Source organism: Perognathus longimembris, chromosome 14 (genome assembly GCF_023159225.1).
Source record: "Perognathus longimembris pacificus isolate PPM17 chromosome 14, ASM2315922v1, whole genome shotgun sequence".
Taxonomy (NCBI): domain Eukaryota; kingdom Metazoa; phylum Chordata; class Mammalia; order Rodentia; family Heteromyidae; genus Perognathus; species Perognathus longimembris.
In genome coordinates this window covers 22,990,311-23,015,034 of record NC_063174.1, presented here as the reverse complement: position 1 = coordinate 23,015,034, position 24,724 = coordinate 22,990,311, and the positions used below count along the sequence as shown (strand labels likewise).

At 36.9% G+C, this 24,724-nt stretch overlaps 1 protein-coding gene across 1 annotated transcript in view; it reads right to left on the bottom strand.

Annotated features, from left to right (window-relative positions):
• Positions 1 to 24,724, bottom strand: part of Gpr137c (G protein-coupled receptor 137C) — a 53,710-nt gene that overhangs the window by 24,564 nt on the left and 4,422 nt on the right. The window contains exons 2-3 of the mRNA XM_048362112.1: positions 8,728 to 8,771; positions 6,193 to 6,421 (exon numbers count right to left, since the gene is read on the bottom strand). Coding sequence (XP_048218069.1) covers positions 6,193 to 6,421; positions 8,728 to 8,771 — 273 coding nt within the window. The remainder of the gene's footprint in view (positions 1 to 6,192; positions 6,422 to 8,727; positions 8,772 to 24,724) is intronic.

Sequence of the window (24,724 nt, the reverse complement as noted above, 5' to 3'; positions counted from 1 at the left end):
GTATACTGCAGTTTTCCATTTTATTCTTTCAACACTACTTTGGAGACAGGTACAGTAGTTTAAAATGAATAGAGAGGTTAAAGTTATAGAGCTAGCAAATGGCAGAACTCCAATTTAAGCCTAGACAACAAGACCTTGAACTTAAATGATTTCCTCTTTCACCAAAAAGTGTGTTATTCATCTCAGTTTAGAAGACAAATATGGGAAAAATATGTTTGATTTTACTTCAAACTTAACATTTTTTAACTTTCTAAGTTCAAGAAACGTTAAGTCTGGTCAATCAGTCTACTATGTTTGTGGAACGGAAAAAACAAAATGATAGTAATATGGATAGTTTTTGGAAATGATTTACGAAGATTAAATAAATATACATGACTTGTGTGGTCTCTCATTTTAAACAAAATTAACATTACAACATTTTTTATGTAGTTGCACAAAAGGTTACAATTCAACATGTGTTTATGAGTACAATGTATCTTGATCGATGTAGGACCTTCTGAGCATTACAATTTGAAACTAGACCCATCTCCAATTAACCAGCAAAAAGACAGATGTGAAGGTGTGGCTCAAGTGGTAGAGCACCAATCTTGAGTGGACAAACCAAGCAAGAGCTCAAGAGTCTGAGTTCAAGCTCCAAAACAGGAAAAAAAGGAAGACATTTAAAATACTTTTTTTGGTGCCGGTGCTGGGGCTTGAACTCAGGTTCTGGGTGCTGTCCGTAAGATTTATACTCAAGGTTAATGGTCTACTACTTGAGCCACAGCTCCACTCCTGGCTTATTTGTAGTTTACTGGAGATAAGAGTCTCATGGACTTTCCTGTCTAAGCGGGTTTCAAACTGCAATCCTTAGATCTCAGCCTCCAGAGTAGCTAGGATTACAGGTGTGAGCTATTAGCACACAGCCAACATTTTTGTATAAGTAGAAAATATGCAAAATATAAAAAAATCCAGATTTGTTCTATGTCACTGAAAAAGTTTACAAATACAGAAGTGTGAAGAGTGAATCTCTAGGTTGATACACCTATGTATCAATTAACTAAGTCCAAATTAAAACTTTTTTGTGTGGCAGTACTGGGTCTGAACTCAGGGCCTGAGCTCTTGCTTAAGGCTAGCATTTTAACTACTTTCTGTAGGTTAGTGGAGATCAGAGTCTTTCAGATCTGTCTGCCTGGGCTGGCTTTGAATCTCAATAACCAGATCTCAGCCTCCTGAGTAGCAAGGATTATAGGAGTAAGCCATCAGTGCTCAGCAACTTCTACTTTCACTCTTTTGTAGAAGCTAATTATTTTTTTTTAAATTTAATTTATTTATTAATTGAACACAAATTTTTTGACAAGGTGTTGTGCAAAAAGGGTACAGTTACATAGTAGGGCAGTGTGTACATCTCTTTTTATTAAGTTTTTATTATAAAACTGATGTACAGAGAGGTTACAGTTTCATACGTTAGGCATTGGATACATTTCTTGTACTGTTTGTTACCTTGTCCCTCATACTGTAGAAGCTAATTATTATTATTATTATTTTTTGCCAGTCCTGGGGCTTGGACTCAGGGCCTGAGCACTGTCCCTGGCTTCTTCTTGCTCAAGGCTAGCACTCTGCCACTTGAGCCACAGCGCCACTTCTGGCCATTTTTTGTATATGTGGTGCTGGGGAATCGAACCTAGGGCCTCATGTATACGAGGCAAGCACTCTTGCCACTAGGCCATATCCCCAGCCCCGATGTAGAAGCTAATTATTAAGCCTCAAACAGCTGGCTTTTCTTTGAGTTTCATATTTTATATGGGTGCAGTGTACATTTAATAGACTTGTATATGTATTAGTAAATTTTCTCCTGTTGGTCTATTACCAGATTATTTCAGCAGAGTGAAACTCTCAGACAAGAAGGGAAAAATTTCCTTGGCCTCTCCAGTTTTGGCAGGGTCAGTAGGTTTCCTACACAAGCTGCAATGGGGGAGAGGCTAAGCTCTGACAAGATGGAAAAAGGTAAGAAATTTCTACTACTCAGTCTCTGGGTAGAAGGAAGAGATAGGCTTTAGGGCATGGTGTTTTGGGGCTCCCAGGACCTTTGTCTGCCACTTTCCAAGCAATACCACATACTCAACAAGTGGAAACTTGAAACTGATTCCCTCCCTCCCCTTCCCCTAAGTACCAGGGCTTGAATTCAGGGCCTTGTATGCGATCTTGCTGGCTCATAGTTGGCAGTCTACCATTTGAGCTATACCTGTAGTCTGGTGGGTTTTTTTTTGGGGGGGGGGAGTGGGGAGTGGCTAATTGGAAAATTTTGAGGAATTTTCTGTGTGGCTGATTTTGGACCATAATCCTGCATGTCTCAGTCTGTGAGAAGCTAGGATTATAGGCATGAATTTAGTGTCCAAATCCTTTTTGGTTTTTATCGGGCTTTTCAATGTAGGTATGACTGATCACACCATTGGCCACTGGCAGTCAACTCAACCATCAAACCCTGTCCCCTTCCCAGAGGTTGTTGGGGTAGATTTGAAAGTCTCAACCCTTAATCATGCCTAGGTCTTTCTGGTAACCAGCCCCACCAAGAAGCTATGTAGGGGCTCTCAGTCACTTGTATCTTACTAGCACAAAAAAGACCCACCAGTCATTCTTGAGAATTCCAAGGTTTCTAATGGTTGTGTGCCAGGAGCTAGAGTCAGAGACCAAATGTATATGTTTTATTATAGAACAATGTCACAGACACCTAATAGAATTAAGTATTTTGAGATAACATGTAAAACAATCAGAATGGGAGATAATGTGCTAAACAAATACATAGTAAATAATAGATACAGATAATTATGCTCTTTTTATCCTATCATGTTGCTCAAGTAGAAAAAATTAAGTTTAGGGGGGAAAGGGGGAGGGAGGAGGGGGGTATGAGGGACAAGGTAACAAACAGTACAAGAAATGTATCCAATGTCTAACGTATGAAACTGTAACCTCTCTGTACATCAGTTTTATAATAAAAACTTAAAAAAAAGAAGTCCCCCCCCCCACACACACACAAAAAGAAAAAATTAAGTTTATGAAAAGGCTGAAAGTTTCAGAGTTAATTTTGGAAACAAAGGAATGAAGAAACATCAGACCACTCCAAATCTGAATCTGAATCAATGGCAGCATGATAATCATGACAAAATTAAAAAAAAAAATAGAGATACAAGTTGCAGGTAGGAAGAAAATGAGGAACTTAGGCTGTCAGAAATTTCCAAAAGGCTGAGGTACAGATTTGGATAGGAATATGAATGTGTAATTCATCATTAAAATGAAATTTACTAAATCTCAAATGTGAGGCACCAAGGAAGATATGAGTAATAAGTGGCTCTCCTTCTAAGAGCTCAGTCTTCAGTCAGGAAAATTAGATTTATGCGCACAAATGCTACCTGGAATAAAGTGAGAAGTTCCCCAAGGGAAACAAAATGTTAAGAAAGGTACATGTAGAAAGTTTTTCTCTAAGTTTATTTTGGAGACTGGGAGAAGGAACCAAATTAGGTTTGTGAAGGGGAAAATATTAGAGTTAGGTCTTGAAAGTTGGGTATGAGATGATCATGTAGGCTGGGAACCCGGGAATAGGGAAAGGCAGTCCTGGATGATCAAATAGCCTCAGGATGTAAAGACAAGAAAAGATAACAGATGTCATTCAGTAGATAAAACTTGGTTGAGACAGGGCATAAGGGGTCTCTTTACAAAATATGTAAAAGAAAGAATAAAGGAAGAAAAGAAAAACGAAACACCAAAGTCTGAGTTTTAAGGAAATGTTCTTGGTGATAGTGATAAAGACAGTCTTAAAATGGAAGAGGTAGAAGCTCAATCACTATTTGTTGAGTGTTCTGTAGAAGCAGAAAAGAAAATTACCAACAAAACCCCCAACCCCCCACACCACCTCAAAAATGACACTAGAGATTACATAATGAGAATCTGGAAGTTCTTTCAATACAGTATAGGAGTTTATAACCTAACTTCCTAAGTATAAAATATCACAAATAATCTAATATCTACTTCAACAGTTATCTGAGCATGTCTCTGTAGTATTCCTAAATAATTAGGAATCCAAATAACTTTTAAATATGAGATTTTAAAAATAATGTGATAGTAGCACTGTGGCTCAAAGTGGTAGAGCACTAGCCTTGAGCAATAAAGCTCAGGGACAAGGCCCAGGCACTGAGTTCAAGCCCCTTGACCAGAAAAAAAAGATAAAAAACAAATATGTAAGGCTGGGAAGGGTTTCAATAGTAGAGATGTTGCCTAGTATGTGTTAGGCTATGGGGTTGAATCTTGAAAACCAATATCAAAACCAACTCAAAACAAAACCTTTCATATGGTAGTAAAGGGGAAAATGTTTGAAAGCGTTATGGAGGATTAATCAGATAATCTTTTCTCAGACTAGAAACTATATTAAGCATACTACCTATTAGAAAGCAAATAAAATCAAGCCTAGAAAGTTACTAGTTGCATATAGAAGGGATACTTTACATTTAGACACTACATCTACTTGTGTTTTATCACTACACAAAGAAGAGTATGAGTTCTATGGTGGGGTTATCACACTAAGTAAACATGTTATTGCTGCCAATAAAAGGCTAAGTAAGGGCTGGGATGTAGCTCAGTGGCAAAGCTCTTGCCTACCAAGTGCAATGTCCTGCGTTCGATCCCCAGTACAAAAAAAGAAAAGATAACAACAACAACAAAAGACTAAAGGCCAAGCAGTGTCAGTATTATTTTTAACAGTCAGATGAAGCCAGAATCAATGAAACATTTGAGTCTTCAGAAATTGAATAAAATAATTTACCAAGTATGCTTAATAGGCTTCAAAGTCTGACTTACACACACACACACACACACACACACACACATGTATGCTTAATAGGCTTCAAAGTCAGATATATACAAATGTATAATATATTGTATTTCACTGCCTAAATTTAAAGGACAAGACATTACCATATATTTTTAGTCCCATACTCTACTAGGACTATATTAAGAATAACAACAATAGAGATGTCTAAAAATATTTCACAGAACTGTTCTGTTTCAGCTACTATTTTGCTTGTCTACAGCAAAGGGGCAATAATAGCAAATTTTATTGCTCTCTCTCTCTCTCTCTCTTTTTTTTTTTTTTTTTTTGCCAGTCCTGGGCCTTGGACTCAGGGCCTGAGCACTGTCCCTGGCTTCTTTTTGCTCAAGGCTAGCACTCTGCCACTTGAGGTACAGCGCCACTTCTGGCCGTTTTCTGTATATGTGGTACTGGGGAATTGAACCCAGGGCTTCATGTATATGAGGCAAGCACTCTTGCCACTAGGCCATATCCCCAGTCCTAATACCAAATTTTAAAAGCTGTCCTGGATAACTGATTGTAAAAATGTGTTTAGGCATACACTTACACCCCAGTATCCACATATCTACATCTTTACTTCAATACCACATACACACTGTGTGACAAATTCACTATTCAGCCACACTGTCAATCAGTAACAGTACAAATTTCTATGGTTCTTTGTTAACATTTGGCTTTTTTTTCCAAACAAGAAAAGGAGGAAGCAAGACATGTCTAGCTGTTTCAAATATGATATGGACTTCACAGGATAGGGTAAAGTAACATTTTTTAAACCTTCACAGAAATAGACACCAGTTTATATGACATCTTCACATTGCTAATCCAAGTACATGTTGACTTAATATAGGAAATTTAGATAATGGCAGTACTGTTTCCTTATGGGACAAACTCTTAAGTTATCACTGCAGCTTTATATATTAGACTATTTTTGATGTAATCATGTTTCTGTTCAACTTCATTTAAGGGCCAAGTTTTTTTTTTTTTTTTTTTTTTTTGGCCAGTCCTGGGGCTTGGACTCAGGGCCTGAGCACTGTCCCTGGCTTCTTCTTGCTCAAGGCTAGCACTCTGCCACTTGAGCCATAGCGCCACTTCTGGCCATTTTCTGTATATGTGGTGCTGGGGAATTGAACCCAGGGCCTCATGTATACGAGGCAAGCACTCTTGCCACTAGGCCATATCCCCAGCCCAAGGGCCAAGTTTTGATTACCCTTTAACTGTATTTTTCCATGCCCTGAAACATGACTTGTTCAAGATACATTTTTTAAAAAGTAACAGAAACTTTCTGTTAAAATGTGGTTCATTGGATAAGAATTTGAAATTAGATTTTCATGTACAAGTTTAAGGAATATACTTACCTTTGATTCGAGGTAGACATTTGCTGATGACATTTTTGTAATTTTGCATATATAACTAACTAAGGAGATGGCACAGAGAATAAACAAGCTATCATTAATAAGTGCTCGAACAAACACAGTCCATTTCAATTGATTTTCTGGGACATCTCCATGAACTAGCATTGCACAAGTCAAGTTCACCACCAAATAAAGAAGGCTTGCCAGTATAAAGCCCAAATGCAGTAGAATTCTGAAAGAGAAAGAGTATATTAGATGTTTATAAAACTGGGAATCTTTATAATTTTACTAAATATAAATTAAAGAATTCTTCAGTTACTTGGCCTATTTGTGATGTTATGACCTTAGTATCTAAACCACTTTTAAATGGAATAGATATTATAGTATTAATTCATAAATAATCTCATGTGGACTCAAATTCAGTTGCTTCTACTAGGAGGATAGTTTTGGACTACTTTTAATACTCTTTTGGACATTCAGAAATTTTCTTTTTTTGTCAGTCATGGGGCTTGAATTTAGGGCATGGGTGCACTGCCACTTCTGACTTTTTCTGAGTAGTTTATTAGAGATAAAAGTCCCAAGGCCTTTCCTTCCTGGGCTGGCTTTGAACCACCATCCTCAGATCTCAGCTTCTTGAATAGATAGGATTACAGGCATGAGCCACCAGCTGCTGGCTTCATTTTTATACCTGTTAAGCATAAACATATTTTCATCGATCTTCTGAAGTGTGTGTGTGTGCGTGTGTGTGCGTGTGTGTGTGTGTGTGTGCATGCACACATGTATGTGGGCATGTTTGTACTGGGGCTTGAACTAAGGGACTGGGGGCTGCCCTGAGCTTTTTCACTCAAAGTTGGTGCTTTACCACTAGAGCCACAGGTCCACTTTCACTTTTTTTTTTTTGTTGTTGTTGTTAATTGGCGATAAGAATCTCAGGGACTTTTTTTAACCAGGGCTTGGAACCTCAGTGCTCAGAGTTCAGCCTCCTCATTAGCTAGGCTTACAGAGGTGGCCCACCAGAGCCCAGATGACCTTCTTATTTTGATAGTTATCACCAGGCTTTTAAAATGAATATGCTGCACCTAAATTTAAATCACCTAATATTAATAAGTTTTAAAGTTAAGAAAATGTGTTTTAAACAACATTCAATCTTATGAACTTTGTTATCTATAGCAAAAGTTGTTTTTAAACTTGAATAAAGGAGGGCATGGGAGCAGATTACATAGTTTCAAGCCTGCTTCAACAGCTTATCTTCTATAGTAGTGCACATTTAAGTGAAATACTTAACGTCTTCCATTTAAGGGAAATTAGACCTAGTAAAAATTTAAGTAAGGAATAGAAGTAGCCATCTGTATCAAATTATAGTTAACAGCTCAGTGTGAAAGTAAACTCAGTTTAAATACATTTGTATCCCATATTAAGTACATATGACACAGAAACTTATTTTGTGTCCTAACATCTATTTTGATGGGAATCATAAATCTTCTGGCCTTGTAGATAGTTCCACAAGATAACCTGAAGCTAATATATAGTTGGCAAAAAACTTTGTTCAATATACATGCAAGTACAATAGTTTAGTTTTATTTGTTTGTTTGTTTTTGTTTTTGGCCAGTCCTGGGCCTTGGACTCAGGGCCTGAGCACTGTCCCTGGCTTCCTTTTTGCTCAAGGCTAGCACTCTGCCACTTGAGCCACAGCACCACTTCTGGCCATTTTCTGTATATGTGGTGCTGGGGAATCGAACCCACGGCCTCATGTATACGAGGCAAGCTCTCTTGCCACTAGGCCATATCCCCAGCCCCAATAGTTTAGTTGTAAAAGGCCACATTTTCCCCCAATCAAATATAGATCCCAATCCAATAAATTAAGATCCTCCTGGTTTAGTATTCTGAGTGCACTATAGGAGCACTTTATAGACATGCACTATCAATGCCTGGAAAAAAGCTTAGATTTTAATGCTCTCTTAGATTAAATAATAAAAAAGTTACATAGTTTGAAATCCAAAAAGGACTTTGAAAGTACATATCCAGGGGACTAGAATAGTTTAGGGAAACAAAGCATAGAGAGGCTAAATGAACTGAATTAGGCATTTAGGTTTGAAACTCTTGTTTCTTGATTCCACAGTTTAGTATTGACACTGTTGGGATTGACCAGCATTGAAACATTAGTTTATGGAATGATACTGTACATTCTCACCAAACAGCAAAATCTAACTAGCCTATGTGGACCCTGTGAAGTTACAATGGATATCTGAAGAAAGGCAGCAGCAGAGAAATAGAGGTGGGGAGGGAGGGAGGAAGGGGGGAGAGAGGAGGAGGTAGAGGGAAAGGAAGGGGAGATGGAGAGAGGAAAGGAAAGAGTGAGTGAGTGAGGGAGGGAGGGAGGGAGAGAGAGAGCTAAACCACTCTCAACCACTCTTCCTTCACCTTCACATCTTGATCAGTCTGCTGCTGATACTTAGATCTTTAGACAATAAGCATCAATATGAACCAATTAGTGCTTTAGATCTTTTAGCCAGAAATTTAGATACTCAGGAAACTTACTTGTGTTTGTCAAGTTCAGTGGCACATCTGACTTTACATATAACCTATAAAGAGTATAAAAAGAAAGTTTGAAAACATGCATTCAATTTGTTTTGACTTTATGTTTTAAAGTCTACAAAAATAGACAACAAATATTAGCAAATAAAGTTCAAATATTTATAGTCACATTACTGTGAAACAAATATAGACAATGGCTTAAATAATGACTTTATTTTTGATAGCCTTAAACTTCTACCTTTACAACTCAAACAAAATAAATTCCGTTTAAACATTTATTGAACTTTTGTTATGAGCCCGATATTGTGGTGGAAGGCTTGCCACTTATCCTAAGCTTCATTAAATTATATCTGCTTTGTCTTAAAATTGAACTTCTTACTTCACTATGAATATGACTATTCCCCAAAATTATTTTCCTTTATGATTAAATGAAATAATGAAAGGGAACAAGGGACTATTGTGACCTATTACTGGTGGTAACTTCAATCAACTGGTTGAGGTGTGTTTTTTTGTTTGTTTGTTTGCAGTTTTTGTTTGCTCTATTATAACTAATCAGTATCATGTAGAGAGATATTTAGAAACCATGTAAATTATTATCTTATTCCCCAAACTTTAATATTTATAAATGATTCTTATCTGAATAAATTGTTATAATGGAGAAACTTCTTTTTAAATACAGTGGCTCATGACTGTAGTCCAAGCTACGCAGGAGACAGAAACTGGAAGGATTTTAAGCCTGAGCAAAAGTAAGTAAGCTCCATCACAACTAGTAAGCTGAGGTGTGGTAAATTGTGTAGGTAGGAGGATCTAGGTCAAAAGTCAGGCTGTGGGCCATACCCTCCTTACCCCACCTCCCCAAGAAAAAAGTTCATCTGTGGCTGAGGATATGGCTCAGTGGTAGGGTGCTCACCTAACATGTGCAAGGCCCTGGATTTGATCTCTGGCACTATACATATGTAAAAGTTAATCATACTAATCCAGGAAAAAGTTCTCACCCTTTAATACAGGGACAGTATCTTAGTATTTAGGCCCATGTTCCCATCCAATGTTTCCTTTTATTCTCGTACCTTCAATATTATGATCCAGTCAGTCTAAAATATTTACAACTTTTCAAATATGCAGTTCAATTTCATACTCTCATATTCTGTATGTATTTGTACTTGAGCTGGAATATGCTTTCATCATAAAATAACAAATTCCAACTCATCTCTCAAGATTCAATTAGTATATCATACTTTATATTATTAGGTTAAGTGCCTTAAGGAAAGAGAAACAAGTTTGTATTCTTATATTACTAATCACATTCTAGCCATTTATTTACATACTTATTTCCCTCTTAAGAAAGACCATAACTTACTTAGATTTACAGCCCTAGTTTCTAAAATAATGCTAGGTTTATAGCAGGATTGGAATAAATGAGCAGTGAATTTAGGTCAAAGCAAGAACGTTCATATGACGGTATGGTATGGTGTGAGGGTGGTGTTGATGATAGCAGAAGTTGAAGTTGGAGATGTCCAACCCTGGGCATCTTGTATAAAATACCAGTGAGTTAGGCTTTTACACACCCTTAAACTCTGTAGCATGATTTTTGACTGAGTGATTTCTTAGGTGATTATAGAAAGTGGATTCAAGTGAGGCAAGTGGATTCAAGCAAGGCCAAGGAGACACTCCTGAGAAGTACATATGGCTAACAAATAAGCAAAGAAATTGTCAACATCCCTAAATGCAAATCAAAACCTTGCAATTCCACCTCATTCCAGTCAGAATGGCCATCAACAACAATACAAGCAATAACAAATGCTGGTAAGGATTCTGGAAAGAAGGCACTCCAATATGTTGTTGATGAGAATGTAAATTGGCACAACCACTATGAAAATCAGTATGGTGATTGCTTAAAATTTAAATAGATTATACCCAGTGATATGTCTCCTTTTGCTAAAAGATTAAGGACAGGATACATTAGACACCTGACTGTTCGTGCTCATTGTAGCACTGTTCAAATAGCTAAGTTAAGTTATAGAAATAGCTCAGATGTCCTGCAATGGATGAATAAAAACAAATGTAATGTAGCTATGTCTACAATGTTTCTGTTTATAGATGTACACACAAGTATATACATACACATATATGCATATACATATCACACATGCATATATATATGCAGACACATAAATCCATATATGTATATATACACAATGGAATTTTATTCAGATATTAGGAAGAATGAAATTATGTAATCTGCAAGGAAATGGATAAATATGGCGGAAAATCATACTGAATGACCCAGAAAGACTAAGAGCACATGCTTTCTCTCATATGTGGATCTTAGACACAAAATACAACCTCCCATGTAAAAATACACAGAGGCGTAATCATATATATGTGATCAAGTGATTGTGTGGTATATGTAGAAGTAAAACTGTATGTAGTAAATACTTTGAGCAATTAAGAGACATTTTAACAAAATGAACCTAAGGTTTGAATGGAGGGAACTAGTGTAAGGAAGGTAGATGCAAGGAAAAGGGAACAGGGGACAAATGCATAATACTCAGTGTACATAGGCAAAAAGGAAAGTGAGAAACTTGCTATGACTGGAGGGAGGAGGTGGATGAGGGACAGGTTTGAATGATGGAAGGAGTGACTCTGGCTCAAGATACACCAGACACAGAAATGAACCTGTTAAACTGTAACCTCCTTGTATAATCATTTGATGATTAAAGAAATAACAATAAAAAAGAATTCAGGCTCAAGGTCTGTAGACTTTGAGCTGACTAAATTAGGTTTTGAATATGAAGAACTGTTAGAATAAGAGCATGATAAAATTTCTTACAATTCAGATCATGGAGTTGACTCTTATTTTTAAAATTTGTTACATCTAGGCTGAAAAAAAGGACAAAAAGTGAATTTTGGAAGCTAAGAAAGAAATCACAGTTACATGAAGAGGTGGCAACTGAAATTTAAGTAGAAGATGTAAGAGAACAAATATAGATGAGAAGTTAATTTTTAATATTCTTCTTTAACAATCAGATTTTAAAAGCCCAAGACTGAAAATGGGAAAGGGAGAAAGTCAGACTTAGCCACAGAAATCACTAGAGTAGTTTGGAATTAAAGGAAAGAAAGTATATCTTGTGCTAAATTTTTTCAAAAGGTAAGAAATAATTAACAAAAGATAATTGATTGAGCCAGGAATGTGGCTTAGTGGTAGAGTGCTTGCCTAGCATGCATGAAGCCCTGGGTTTGATTCCTCAGCACCACATACACAGAAAAAGCAACAAGTGGCACTGTGGCTCAAGTGGTAGTGCTAGCCTTGAGCAAAAAGAAGCCAAGGAGCGTGCTCAGACCCTGATTCCCCAGTCCCCGGCCACCCCCCCCCCGCCCCCCTCCAAAACGAACAAATCATTGATTGGGTGATTTGTATAGCCATGGTACATGCAAGGAATGGTTTACAGCTTTGATTTGCCTATGTCAATAGCAGAATAACAGTAGAAATGCAAGTTGTAGAAAGACACTAGAGGTAGTGAATATAGACTAGTCCAAAAATATCTGAGGCTAAAAGAAACCTTAGATGAACTATGAATATCTCATATATTTGAGTGGTCTGAGTCTTCTGAACAAAAGGTTTACATAGCAACCGTCTTCAGAAGTCAGACACTGTGTTGAACCTTAAGATCAGAAGATTTGTTTCCTGGCTAGTATAAAAGGAAAGAACATTTCTCTTCCTGAGAATATTCCTCTGAAAGGGGAATAAAGTCTTCTCCTCTCTCCTTGGTGTTGATTTGCTTATACTCCGTGGTAAATGTCTGTCATTCTCTTATTTTTTGAGTTCTCCTTTAGCATAATTTGCTATATATGCAAGTAACCTCTGGTCCCTCATAGTGATGGCCTAATGACTGGATTTGAGAGACCTAATGTTAGGCTTTGTTTCTGATGCTGTTTTGTAATAAATGATTTTCCCCCCTCTGATCCATATGATCCTTATGTTTCCTGGAACTACGCCTTGCTGGGGGTGGTACTGCACACTTACAACCCCAGCACTTAGGAGGCTGAGGTAGGAGGAGCTTCAACTCAAGGCTAGTCTGGGCTACATAATTAGTCCTTTTATGAAAATTAATCAATTAATACAGATTAAAAATGTATGACAGGCAGGGCTGGGGATATAGCCTAGTGGCAAGAGTGCCTGCCTCGGATACACGAGGCCCTAGGTTCGATTCCCCAGCACCACATATACAGAAAACGGCCAGAAGCGGCGGCGCTGTGGCTCAAGTGGCCGAGTGCTAGCCTTGAGCGGGAAGAAGCCAGGGACAGTGCTCAGGCCCTGAGTCCAAGGCCCAGGACTGGCAAAAAAAAAAAAAAAGTACGACAGGTAAGCAGAACAGGCTCTACTGGGGGATACTAGCAAGAGGGGGTGAAGGAGGATAAATATGCTCAAAATAGCTTATTTGGATGTGTAAAAATAGAAAAATGAAAGTTATTGAACATTTTAAGGGGGCATTGGGGAAGGAAGTAATAGAGAAAGCAAGTTTGGGACACATTACATACATCTTTGGAACTGTAACAAAATACTCTTTATACAACTAATGTGTTAATTAGAAAAAAGAGAAGAATATATTAAGCTGCACAGGGAAAGTTCTAGCTAAAGTCAGGCAGCTGACTGTAGATATGGTCTGCAAGATCTCTCTATTTTAAAACTGAAACAATAGAAAAATGCAAAGTTCAATAAAGTTCATAGAAAGTTCAAGTTTAACTAGGTTGTAATTTTTATGTATTTAGACTGTGAAATGTACAATTCTTTTAGAGAAAGAACTTTGATGAATGAACTACTTTGGCATAGGAAAATTCAAAAAGACAAGGAATAATAGAATGGAGTAGACACCAGAAGGGATAAGATGACTAAAAGAATGGTAGTGAGGGCTAGCAATATGGCCTAGTGGTAAAGTGCTTGCCTCGTATATATGAAGCTCTGGGTTTGATTCCTCAGCACCACATATATAGAAAAATCCGGAAGTGGCGTTGTGGCTCAAGTGGTAGAGTGCTAGCCTTGAGCAAAAAGAAACCAGGGACAGTGCTCAGGCTCTGAGTTCAAGCCCCAGGACTGGCAAAAAACAAAGCAAAAAAACCAAAAGAATGGTAGTGAAAAAATAGATAAAAGAATAAATTCAAGATGAATAAGGGAAAGGAGATAGAAGACATTGTTCAGAAAGAAACCCAGCTCATTTTAAAGAGCTGATCCAAGGTGTGCCATGTTAATGGAAGGAAATGATAGAAATGAAAGGTTTCAGAACTGAGAGACCACTGACTGGAGAGCTTGGATGAGTTATCAACATGGGCTTTGACAATGCCATATAGCACAGGAGACAAGGCAAGAAGAAGAAAGTGTTGATTCTTCCAAGATGATGGTGGTTATTACTATAGCGAATGATGACCTAATCACATGGCACAGATTTCACCAAGGTAGTGATAGTGCAACATCAGTAAAGAGTACTTACTTACCAATTAAGTGTAAAGTAAGCTGTCTTCCACAGAAGGTAAGAAGTGCTATCTAGGAAAAATCTAGATTTCAGCAGAGATATTTAAAAGGATCATATAAAGAAGAGAATGGGGCAGAGCAGGAAATAATTCATAAAATCAGAGGCTATTGAGTAATGAGTGTAAGAGGGGACTAAGGAGAACATTTAAGATTAGTTATCAATTTAGATTTTCAGAATGTATTCCAGTAAATTATATACATATAACCAGGTGCTTAAATCATAGTTAGAGGTTAGTAAGATTAAAGCAATAATATGGTATTAATATATTCTAAGTACTATATAGAATATAGTGGTATATAACAGGACATGATCTGGGGTAAAACAAAAAGTAATTATAAAAAATGTCAAGCAAGGGACTGGGAATGTGGCCTAGTGGTAGACCACTTGCCTTGTATACATGAAGCCCTGGGTTCAATTCCTCAGCACCACATGTATGGGAAAAAAAAAAGCCAGAAGTGGCACTGTGGCTCAAGTGGTAGAGTGCTAGCCTTGAGCAAAAAGAAGCCAAGGACAGTGCTCAGGCCGAGTTCAAGCCCCAGGACTGGCAAAAAAAAGTCAAGCAATTACATATCATTTAAGACTGTGTAGATAACTCACAAACATATAATCACATGCCTTATGCAGATTAACTAGTTTAATATGAGAAATAATACTTATAATGACTAAGTGATGTCAATTTATGTCTGAGTAGTATCTTTTCCAATACCAGAAAAACTAAATAAATGAACCATTTATATAGGATATTCTTTCTGCATATAAGTGAATGATAGTGGCTGGGAAGGTGGCTTAGTGGTAGAGTGCTTGCCTAGCATGCATGAAGCCCTGGGTTCGAATCAGTACCACATAAACAGAAAAATCCAGAAGTGGAGCTATGGCTCAAATGGTAGGGTGCTAGCCTTGAGCAAAAGAAGCTCAGGGACAGTGCTCAGGCCCTGAGTTCAAGCCCCAAGACTGGAAAAATAAAGCGAATAAGTGTTGATGGATATACAATGGTTTTCATCATATAACACACTGTAATCCCATATACAAACAGTCCTTAATTTAGACTATATTGAGGATTTAAAATGTTAATACTAACATACTCAATTTTATGTTATAATATTTAGCCCACAGATACATGGATTTTTTTCTACTTTAAAATGCAAAATTATGCATTCATTTTTCAAATAAAAGTGAAAGTAGGGCTGGGAATATGGCCTGGTGGTAAAGTGCTCGCCTCATATACATGAAGCCCTGGGTTCCGTTCCTCAGCACCACATATATAGAAAAATCCGGAAGTGGTGGTGTGGCTCAAGTGATAGAGTGCTAGCCTTGAGCAAAAAGAAGCCAGGGACAGTGCTCAGGCCCTGAGTCCAAGCCCCAGGACTGGCAAAAAAAAAAAAAAAAAAAAAAGGTGAAAGTAGAAGAAGCATTTTATAACACACACACACACACCCCTGAGGCTTGAACTCAGGACTTCATGTTTGCTAGGGGGGTATTCTATCATTTGAGCCATATCTCCAGCCCTTATTTCATGTAGTTATTTTTCAGGCAGAGTCTTGCTTTTTTTTTTTTTGGCCTGGATTGGCTGCAGACCAGGTTTTTTCTACTTATAGTCTCCTGTATAGCTGGGATCACAGAAGGGAACCACTTAGTATGACTAGGTGACTTTTTGCCTGTGTGGCCCCCCATTCTTGCATTGCCTGCATTCCTCTTGAACTTTGCTTCCTAAGTACTGTGATTCTATACAAGTAAGTCATCATGCCTGGCTTAGACTAAATGTATCTTATTTGTCCATGTTACCCTGTGTAAATGATGAGTATCCTAAAATTTGAGGTTGATGATATGGTTTGTTTTTGTCACATACTAACCCTCAATGTGAAGGCATTAGGAGGTGGGACTACTGGGAAGTGCTGAGGTCATAAAGAAGGAGCACTTAGGAGTTGTATTTTAGTGCCCTTATAGAAAAGGTTCATTTCCTCCATTCTCTGAGGACAGAATAGTAAGGCAGTATCTATAAACCACAAAATGGGTCTTCATCAGGCACTGAATCTGCCAGTACCTTGGTTTTTCCAGCATCCAGAATGGTAAGAAATTCATTTTCATTATTTATAGGCTACCCATTTTATGGCATTTTGTATGGTAGCCTGAAGGGTTTACACTAGAGTGTTTATCATTTCCTTCTCCATGGCATGTAGACCCTGTTGTTTTGAAAGTGGCAAGTACTAAATAAAGTCTTAAAGAGCACACAATTTTCTGTGGAATTTATTTTTGTGAAATTAATTTCTGGCTTTTGATTTTTTACTGGAGAATGTATCTATATAAAATTTGGAATTCATACTAAATTGAATTGTGGTAAATACAGTCTCTTCTCCATGGTGAGTACTGAGGCATGCATATCCAACTATGTAGATCACTTTCCTAAAGCAATTGTCTATATCCTGTTCTTGTGTGGAGTGGTGTATCATTCCAAGCTTATCATTGCTGCTGCCTACAAATGAAATATGAGGTTTTAGCAGCCACAGTGTAAATTAAATAGACACACCTTTCTCAGATATTCTCTTTCAATATCTATTTCACTTAAAAGAACTTTAATTATCTTTTATTTCTTTACAACAGCCTGTTCTTGTTTTTAAGATACAAAGTCTTTTTTTTGGATACGAATACTTGAATTTTTTTCTTAAAGTTTCTTCTCTCTTCTTAGTCTGGTTTTCTTTAAAGTTTATTAAAATAATTTTGTTCAATCAAATTGAATGTTTTTTATTATTAAACATTTCCAGGTGCATACTGAACTTATCTAATTTTCTTCCTTCTTGAATTTCTAAATTGTTCAACCAATGTGGTTTATATTGAATATCTAATTTCTTTCTTAGAGTATTTATTTTTTAAAATGTATTGGGGGGCTGGGAATATGGCCAAGTGGCAAAGAGTGCTCGCCTCATATACATGAAGCCCTAGGTTTGATTCCCTAGCACCACATATATAGAAAATGGCCAGAAGTGATGCTGTGGCTCAAGTGGCAGAGTGCTAGCTAGCCTTGAGCAAAAAAGAAGCCAGGGACAGTGCTCAGGCCCTGAGTTTAAGGCCCAGGACTGGCAAAAAAAAAAAATAAAATAAAAAATAAATAAATAAAATGTATTAGGTAAAGGCTTCCTATGATTAATCCCCAGTACCACTCTAAAATATTAACTGAAGGGGGTGTGTGGATGTATGGAGAGAGGAAGGGTGGGCAAATATAGTCATATTGTAATTATATATGTAAAAACTTGAGGGTGTAGATAGGGTTGGGAAAGTTAGGGGAGAATATTGGAAAGGGTGACACTGATCAAAATGTATAAACTGGTTTGTTGAATTGGAACTCCTTTGTACAACTAAAGTTAATAAAAATATAACTATTATAAACTCTTAATTTATCATGGACAGTTCACTGGAGATAATATATCCTCTGTTTAAGGAATATACAGGAATCAGATCTGAACTATAAGCCTCTGAGTGAAAATTTAGGCACTCTAGAAAACTGATTAAAGTTAAATTAGTGCTGAAATTGTACTGTCCTTTAAGACATTTTCCAACACTACTCCTTTCCACAGTGTATTACTGATTTTTCATAAAGCTTTCCATGCTTTTTAAGTCAAGAAGATAGACTTGCTTTTCATAAAGACATAGAGCTTGATTAATTACAGAATTATCAGTCTGACTGGTATGGTGGGGAAAAGGTGACAGAATGAATCTGCAATAGTAACAGAATATGTCAGTGGAGAGAAGTCACTGTCTTATCTTTTACCTTGACTTCTTAAGGACAACAACACTTTGAATGTAAGTACTGATGGTATTACTTATACTAACATCAAATCTATTAATTCCGTAATATAACACAAAAATCACTACTATGGCCCAAATACCTATAATTTCTAGTGTGGCTTAGTATAAATACATTGATTCTTAGTTCATCAACTGAAATATGGAGATAGTATCTATAAACCTATCATAAGCATATAGTAAGGAAATAATGGCATCACACATATTATTACCATAGACTGCAAAAAGTGACTGTTCTATGTTCTAAAGTTTATGTGTAAGAAACAAACTGAACAGAGGAAATCTTAATTTGGGGGATGTCCTCCTAATTAAAACTTTATCAATGGCTAATATTTGATGAGGTCTTACCATGTTCTTGTATTTAGCCATATATTTTACTTTACTATTTTATATGATTCTGAAGTGCTGTGGATTGAACCCAGGGCCTTGGGCATGAGAGGTAAGTACTCTAACACTGAACTATGTCCCCAGTTCTACTTTCCATGTTTAAAACATATTAATCTTCATAATACTATGAGGTAGGTACAATTATTCCATTCTATAAATGAGGAAAACATGGTACAGAGAAGTGACCTGCTTAAGGTCACTTAGCAAGGGTCTAAGGTATAGGATTCTACTGACCAAGTTCTTAACTATATATTAAGGCTAGTAAATCCACAACTCATTTAGAAAACAGATGCTTTTATGACTGAGACTAGTCTGTTAACTCATCTCAAGAGATACACTTAAGAGTAATGCTACTAGTAGGTAATGATATCACTTTTCCTACTTTTGTCAAGAAGTTTTCCTTCAACTGCTAAGTATTCATGATTTATTCTGCCTTAAATTACTCTATCAGTTCTGCTGTTCTTTCCAGAATATTTTTTAAAGCATCAATTAGTTAGCTTTACTAGACTTTCTCTTCTGTAGAAGCCTTCAGAAATGAGGGTAAAGCCAGGTGTGCTGGCTCATGCCTGGGACACAAGCTGTACAGGGAGGTAGAGATGGGGAAGACCATAAAAACTACTATTACCATTGCAGGTAAGTGGGAAGTATAATAGGAGAATATAGAGATAAGATAATACTTTAAATACAACCAAAGCACAAAGGTGCTGGGGAGTGGAGGATGATGATATCTCAAGATCTTGGTTTAGAGCCAGTCCAGTACATAAATTAGAGATTTATATCTCCAAGTCATTAGGATAAAGCCAGAACTGAGGACATGAGTCAAGTGACAGAGCACGAGCTGTGAATAAAAAAGCCCATTCAGAGTGAGAGGCCAAGAGTTCAAGATCTACTACCAGTACAAAAAAGGGGAAGGGTTGAGCGTGGCTCTTAGGTGGTAGAAGGCAGGCTTATAAGTACAAGGCACTGAGTTCAGACTCTAGTACTATCCCCCCCCCCCAAAAAAAAGAGAAAGGATATGAATGGGGCCCTGAAAATGAAATGAGGCTATTAAGGAGAAAAAAATTCATGAATGCCCTAAATATACATCACCTCACAGAAATCCAAATGACTGAATCAACCATTGGATAATCCTACTTCGTAGCTGAGAAAATAGCAGAAAACTATTACTTAAGCATTTTCCTACTCTGTGAAACTGAGTACTGAAAAAGTTGTAGTGTATGATCAATATGCTAATGAAAATAGCAGCTATAATTGAATTGCAGTAAAAAAGTAAGAACATATAGATTAGGAATACCCAGCTATATATTTTTCTAGAAATCAGATAATTTCTAGATTCTAAATAAACAAAATTTGGTTAGTTTAATATGGTTTATTTAACATTATTTAATGGCATCTGTATTACAGAGACAGAATTCAGACACTATATTGTATCTTGGAGCTATATAATAAAGTAAGTTTATTAAAACCTCAAATTTCAGGCTGCCTTGTGTCAGGCCATTAGAATTAAAGGGGTGTTCACTGAAATTAACCACTCTACAAATACTAGTGGCCTAGAAAGGCAGTGATTTGGCAGCACCAATCAGTCAAATATAGTAGAAGTTGAACCAGGTTCCCAGATTTTTAGTTCAGCACTATTGATGAAATTATATACGCCTATCTCTTAACACAGTTGAATTAATAAATTAATTAAAAAAATTTTTTTGCCAGTCCTGAGGCTTGCTCAGTGCCTGGGCACTGTCTCTGAGCTTTTTTCTTTGCTCAAGGCTAGCGCTCTACCACTTGAGCCAGAGTGCCACTTCCGGCTTTCTCTGTGTATGTGCTTGGTATTGAGGAATTGAACCCAGGGTTTCATGAATGGTAGGCAAGCACTCTACCATTAAGACCTTAGCCTAAATTAATTAATTTTGAAAGTTTATTTTTGTTTAAAACTTTGATGAAAAGTTCCATGTTGATCAGTTAGAGATTGTGATTTCTAGAGAGGGGGATAGAAAGAAGGAAGCATTTCTTCTAAATTCCTTTACTTTAGCCTCATATTTGCCCAACCACCCAAGTTATTAAGCATTGGCCAAATCTATAACAATGTTAGGTGCTGAAGACTAAGTAAAATTTCATAAGGTAATCTATAGTATAGCAAGATATATATGTATAACCTAAAGTAATCTATGGTATAATAGGAGAAGGCAGATGTTTGTAGTATACACCACGTTATATGGTAGCTTCTTTACATTTTGGTCAGATTTAGAGCTCCATAATTTTTCCACAAGGAATGAGTTACTTAAGACTTTTTTTTAAACTAACACTGTTCAGTACTGAGTATAATTAAGTTTTGTTATATGAAAATTATAAGCAAGGTTTTTTTTCTTGGTTTATTTCTTTAAAAACAATACAGAAGTAGACAGAAGAGAAAAAAGAGAATAACAAATTAGTTATGAGTTGGGTTGGACACATAAAAATGTTTTGTTTTGCTTATCTAGTATTCATGAATAGTACTTTTGAAAGCAATGCTTGAACTATCTATCATTATTTAAAAAGATTTCCTATTTTCAAAAGTAAAATTTTGATGTCCCCTATGATAGATACTCTGTGATTCCCAGTCACCACTACTTGATATTGCCTCTTAGACAGTAGTACCAAGGATCTCCTTGACAATTTTTTGGTTGTTTTTTAAGAAAGAATATTTTATTTTATTTTTTCCAGTACTGAGGCTTGAACTCAGGGCCTGGGCACTGTCCCTGATCTTCTTTTCCCCAAGGCTAGCACTTTACCACATGAGCCACAGCTCCATTCTGGCTTTTTTACTTTATATGAGGAATCAAACCCAGGGTTTTATGTATGCCACGCAAGCACTCAACCACTAAGCCCCATTCCCAGCCCAAGCATATTTTCTTTCTTGAAAAGATAAAAGTAGTTAGTGGGAAAAGAGAAACAAAGATTAAAAAAAAATTCTGCTGTAGCTGGGGCTAGAGCTTAGCTAGCTGGCTAGTCTGGCTAGCAATCAGGAGGCCCTCAGTTCAAACCCCAGTACTGAAAAAAAAAGGGGGGGGGAATTCTGCTGTAAATTTATGTATTTTTCTCCCCTAGAATATCTGGGAAAATTCATTCAAAAATATGTACTGATCATTTAATATATGGTAGGTATTAAATTAGCTACTAGGGATGCAATAAGAACAGACGTAATCCCTTTTCCTGCAGTGATTACAACCTAGTAAACTCACACAAAGAAATAAAATTTCAACTGTTCAAATGACATGAAGAAGAAAGGCATAATGCTCCTCTAGCCTATAATTTTAGAATATATTCTACTTGGATAGTTAGGTGAAGTGTTCCCTGAAGCAGCATTGCCAAGGAATTGAGAGAGTTAAGTAACCAAAGGAGGCGAGAACATTCTGTGCTCCAAGAAAAAAAAATATGGAAAGGATCTGTGACAGAAGGAAAATGGCAAGTACAAAGGACTAACAGAACATTCAGTGTGGCTGGAGTGATGAGAAACAAAGAACATAGCATGAGATAAGACTAGAACCATGAAGTGCCTTTATGTATATGTACAACACTTTTTATTCTGTAGACTAGAGCCAATAGAGAAATCTGAAAGTAAGGATTTGAAAATTAGATTTGTGCTGAAAAGGTAACTGCCAAGAGTGTAGAGACCTGTGTGTGGTGGTGGTGGGGGGGGGGAGGACGGGGGTGAGGGTCAGATGACATAGGCCTAGCACATAGATGACTGCTCAGGATCACATAGCAGATGGTAGATGGTAGTGATTTGAGCAAGGTGTTGTGATGGGATAAGGACTTAAGAGATGTTAGGATGTGATGAGGAGTAAACATGAATATGAGGGATAAGGTAGCATCAAAGATGACAGATAGGTTCTGAATTATATAATTACAGAGCATTGCAGTCAGTGGAATGGGGAATAAAAGTGGAGAAGCAGGTGGTGTACTGATTGCTCATGCTATAATCCTAGCTACTCAGGAAGGTGAGACTTGAGAATCATGCTTCAGAAACATCCTGGGCAGACAAATTTGAGAGACTATTAGCTCCAAACTGCTAGAAAAATAAAACTCAGAAGTGGAGGTATGGATCAAATGGCAGAACACCAGCCCTGAGTGAAAAAGCTGAACAAAAGTGCCAAGCCCTGGGTTCAAGCTCCAATACTGGCAAAGATAAGTGGTGGTAGTTGTGTGGGGGAGAAGCAGGCTTCAGTGGAGATAGAAGAGGAGGAGGATCATGAACCCATTTTGGGACATGTTGAATCTGAGTGCTTCAGGTATTTGCAGAGGAAAGCCAGAGGTCAGAGTTGCAGTCTGGGTTGGGATCAGAGATATATATGTATCTTTAAGTGGCATTACACCATGAACCAGCACACACACATAAAAAAAAATCTCTACATGAACTGTTCCTTAACTGAAATGCTTGGGCCAAGATATATTTCATATTTCTGTTCTATTTTGGATTTTGAAATATTGGCATATACATAATATCTTTGAGATGAGACAAGTATTAACATGATACTCATTTAAGTGTCATATATACCTTATTCACATGAAGGTAATTTTATCCAAACTCAGGTGTGCACCTGCAGTTTACTGCAGCCCATCACATGAAGTCATGTGTGGAATTTCCTACGTGTGTCAAACTGGTGCTCAAAAAAAATTCAGATTTCAAATATTTTAATTAGGTAGGCTTAACCTGTACACATTTGATAATTTTTCTCTCTGTAATCTTTGTAGGCAAGATTCCCTAGTGATTTTTTTATTTGAAATTTTACCTGTGAAGATTCTAAGCTTAAAATACACTCCTCAGCACATGATTTGCATTTGTCCTTCCAGATGCTTGCGGTTACTACCAGGAAGGGATAACTTTCCCTATAGACTCCTAAAATCATATAAATAATGGGAACTTTTGCCCCAAACTTGTGTGAGAACAAGCTTGCTAGGCATTCTCCTTTTGTACTCTATTTTGAACCCCTTTCACACAGTCAAAACAGACGGATACAAATCCTACCTCTGAGAACCTGCTTATATTTAGTTCAGCCACTGAGGGTATACATTGTGAGGGTTCAGACATTAGGCTGTGAACAATGAGTTTTTTAAGTAGACTTCATTCAAGGTATAGTCCTCAATGTTACCTCTCTACACCCCCAATATATAAAGTTAATATCTGGGTTATGAGCTAGCAGAAGCAGCTAATAACCAACCTGGTCACCAAAATGAACAACTACCTGGCATTTTATCATTTTGCACCTACTTTTTTTTCCTGGTCTTTCGGGTCTTGAGGAGTTTCCCTGCTTATCAAGATCAGTCATGCAATGATAAAGATTAAATAGTCCTTGCAGCACTGTTATGTAATCATGGGTGAGCCGGACTATGTCTTTAAATTAAGACAGTAGTAGGGTGAGAACAAAGGGGCAAGAAGAAGTTTTATTAAGACAAAGGAAAAAGTGTGAAATTGTGAAGATGGAAAACACATGAGAAACATTGAATAAACATAATGATATCCAGGAAAGTATAGGGCATAAGCTTTACTTGACAGGACTTCATATAAATAATGAACTTTATGTATCTTTAGAGCTATGTCTGAGCTATAATAGTCTCACAGCAATAGAATGGGTAGGCAAATCACACCCTTTTTCATTTTCTGTGAGGGTTATGAAGATAAATGTTATAGAATTTGCTTTGGAAATATTAAATACACAAATGTAAGGCATTATAATCATGTCTTCTGAGATAGGTATGTATCTTAAACTTTGGCCTCATAGTCTTGGGGAAAATAGGATCAAGATAGTAGTTAAAATGCAGTTTAGTGGAGTCAGACAAAAACAGTTTATAATCTGTTATGGATAAAAGCCAAATATTGAACTAAACCACTTCCAGTAAATAGTAACTGACTCATGATACGAGACTTGTATTGTAGATTTTTCCGTTTAGAATTTGTTGAGACCAAATCACTAAAACCCCAATGATTATGAGTCATTTGCCATGATGTGAAATAGTTGTTAAGCAAAACTCCTAAAGTAGTTCTATTAATGAGATTTTATCAGTGGTATAAAAATTAGCTATTTAAACCAAGACAAACTAAGGAAAATTTAGCATTTGTAACACATGGAATGTTACAAGCACTAAGTATAGATTTGAGACACTACTTAAATAATTTGCCTCAATGTTTTCTCGATTTGGATTTTTTTTTACCATTGTTCTAAGCAAGCAAGCTGAGAAAATGGAAAGTCTTGAGTTTGATCCTTATCATCACCAATATACGTAACTGTTGTTTTTAGTCTACTAACTAGTTG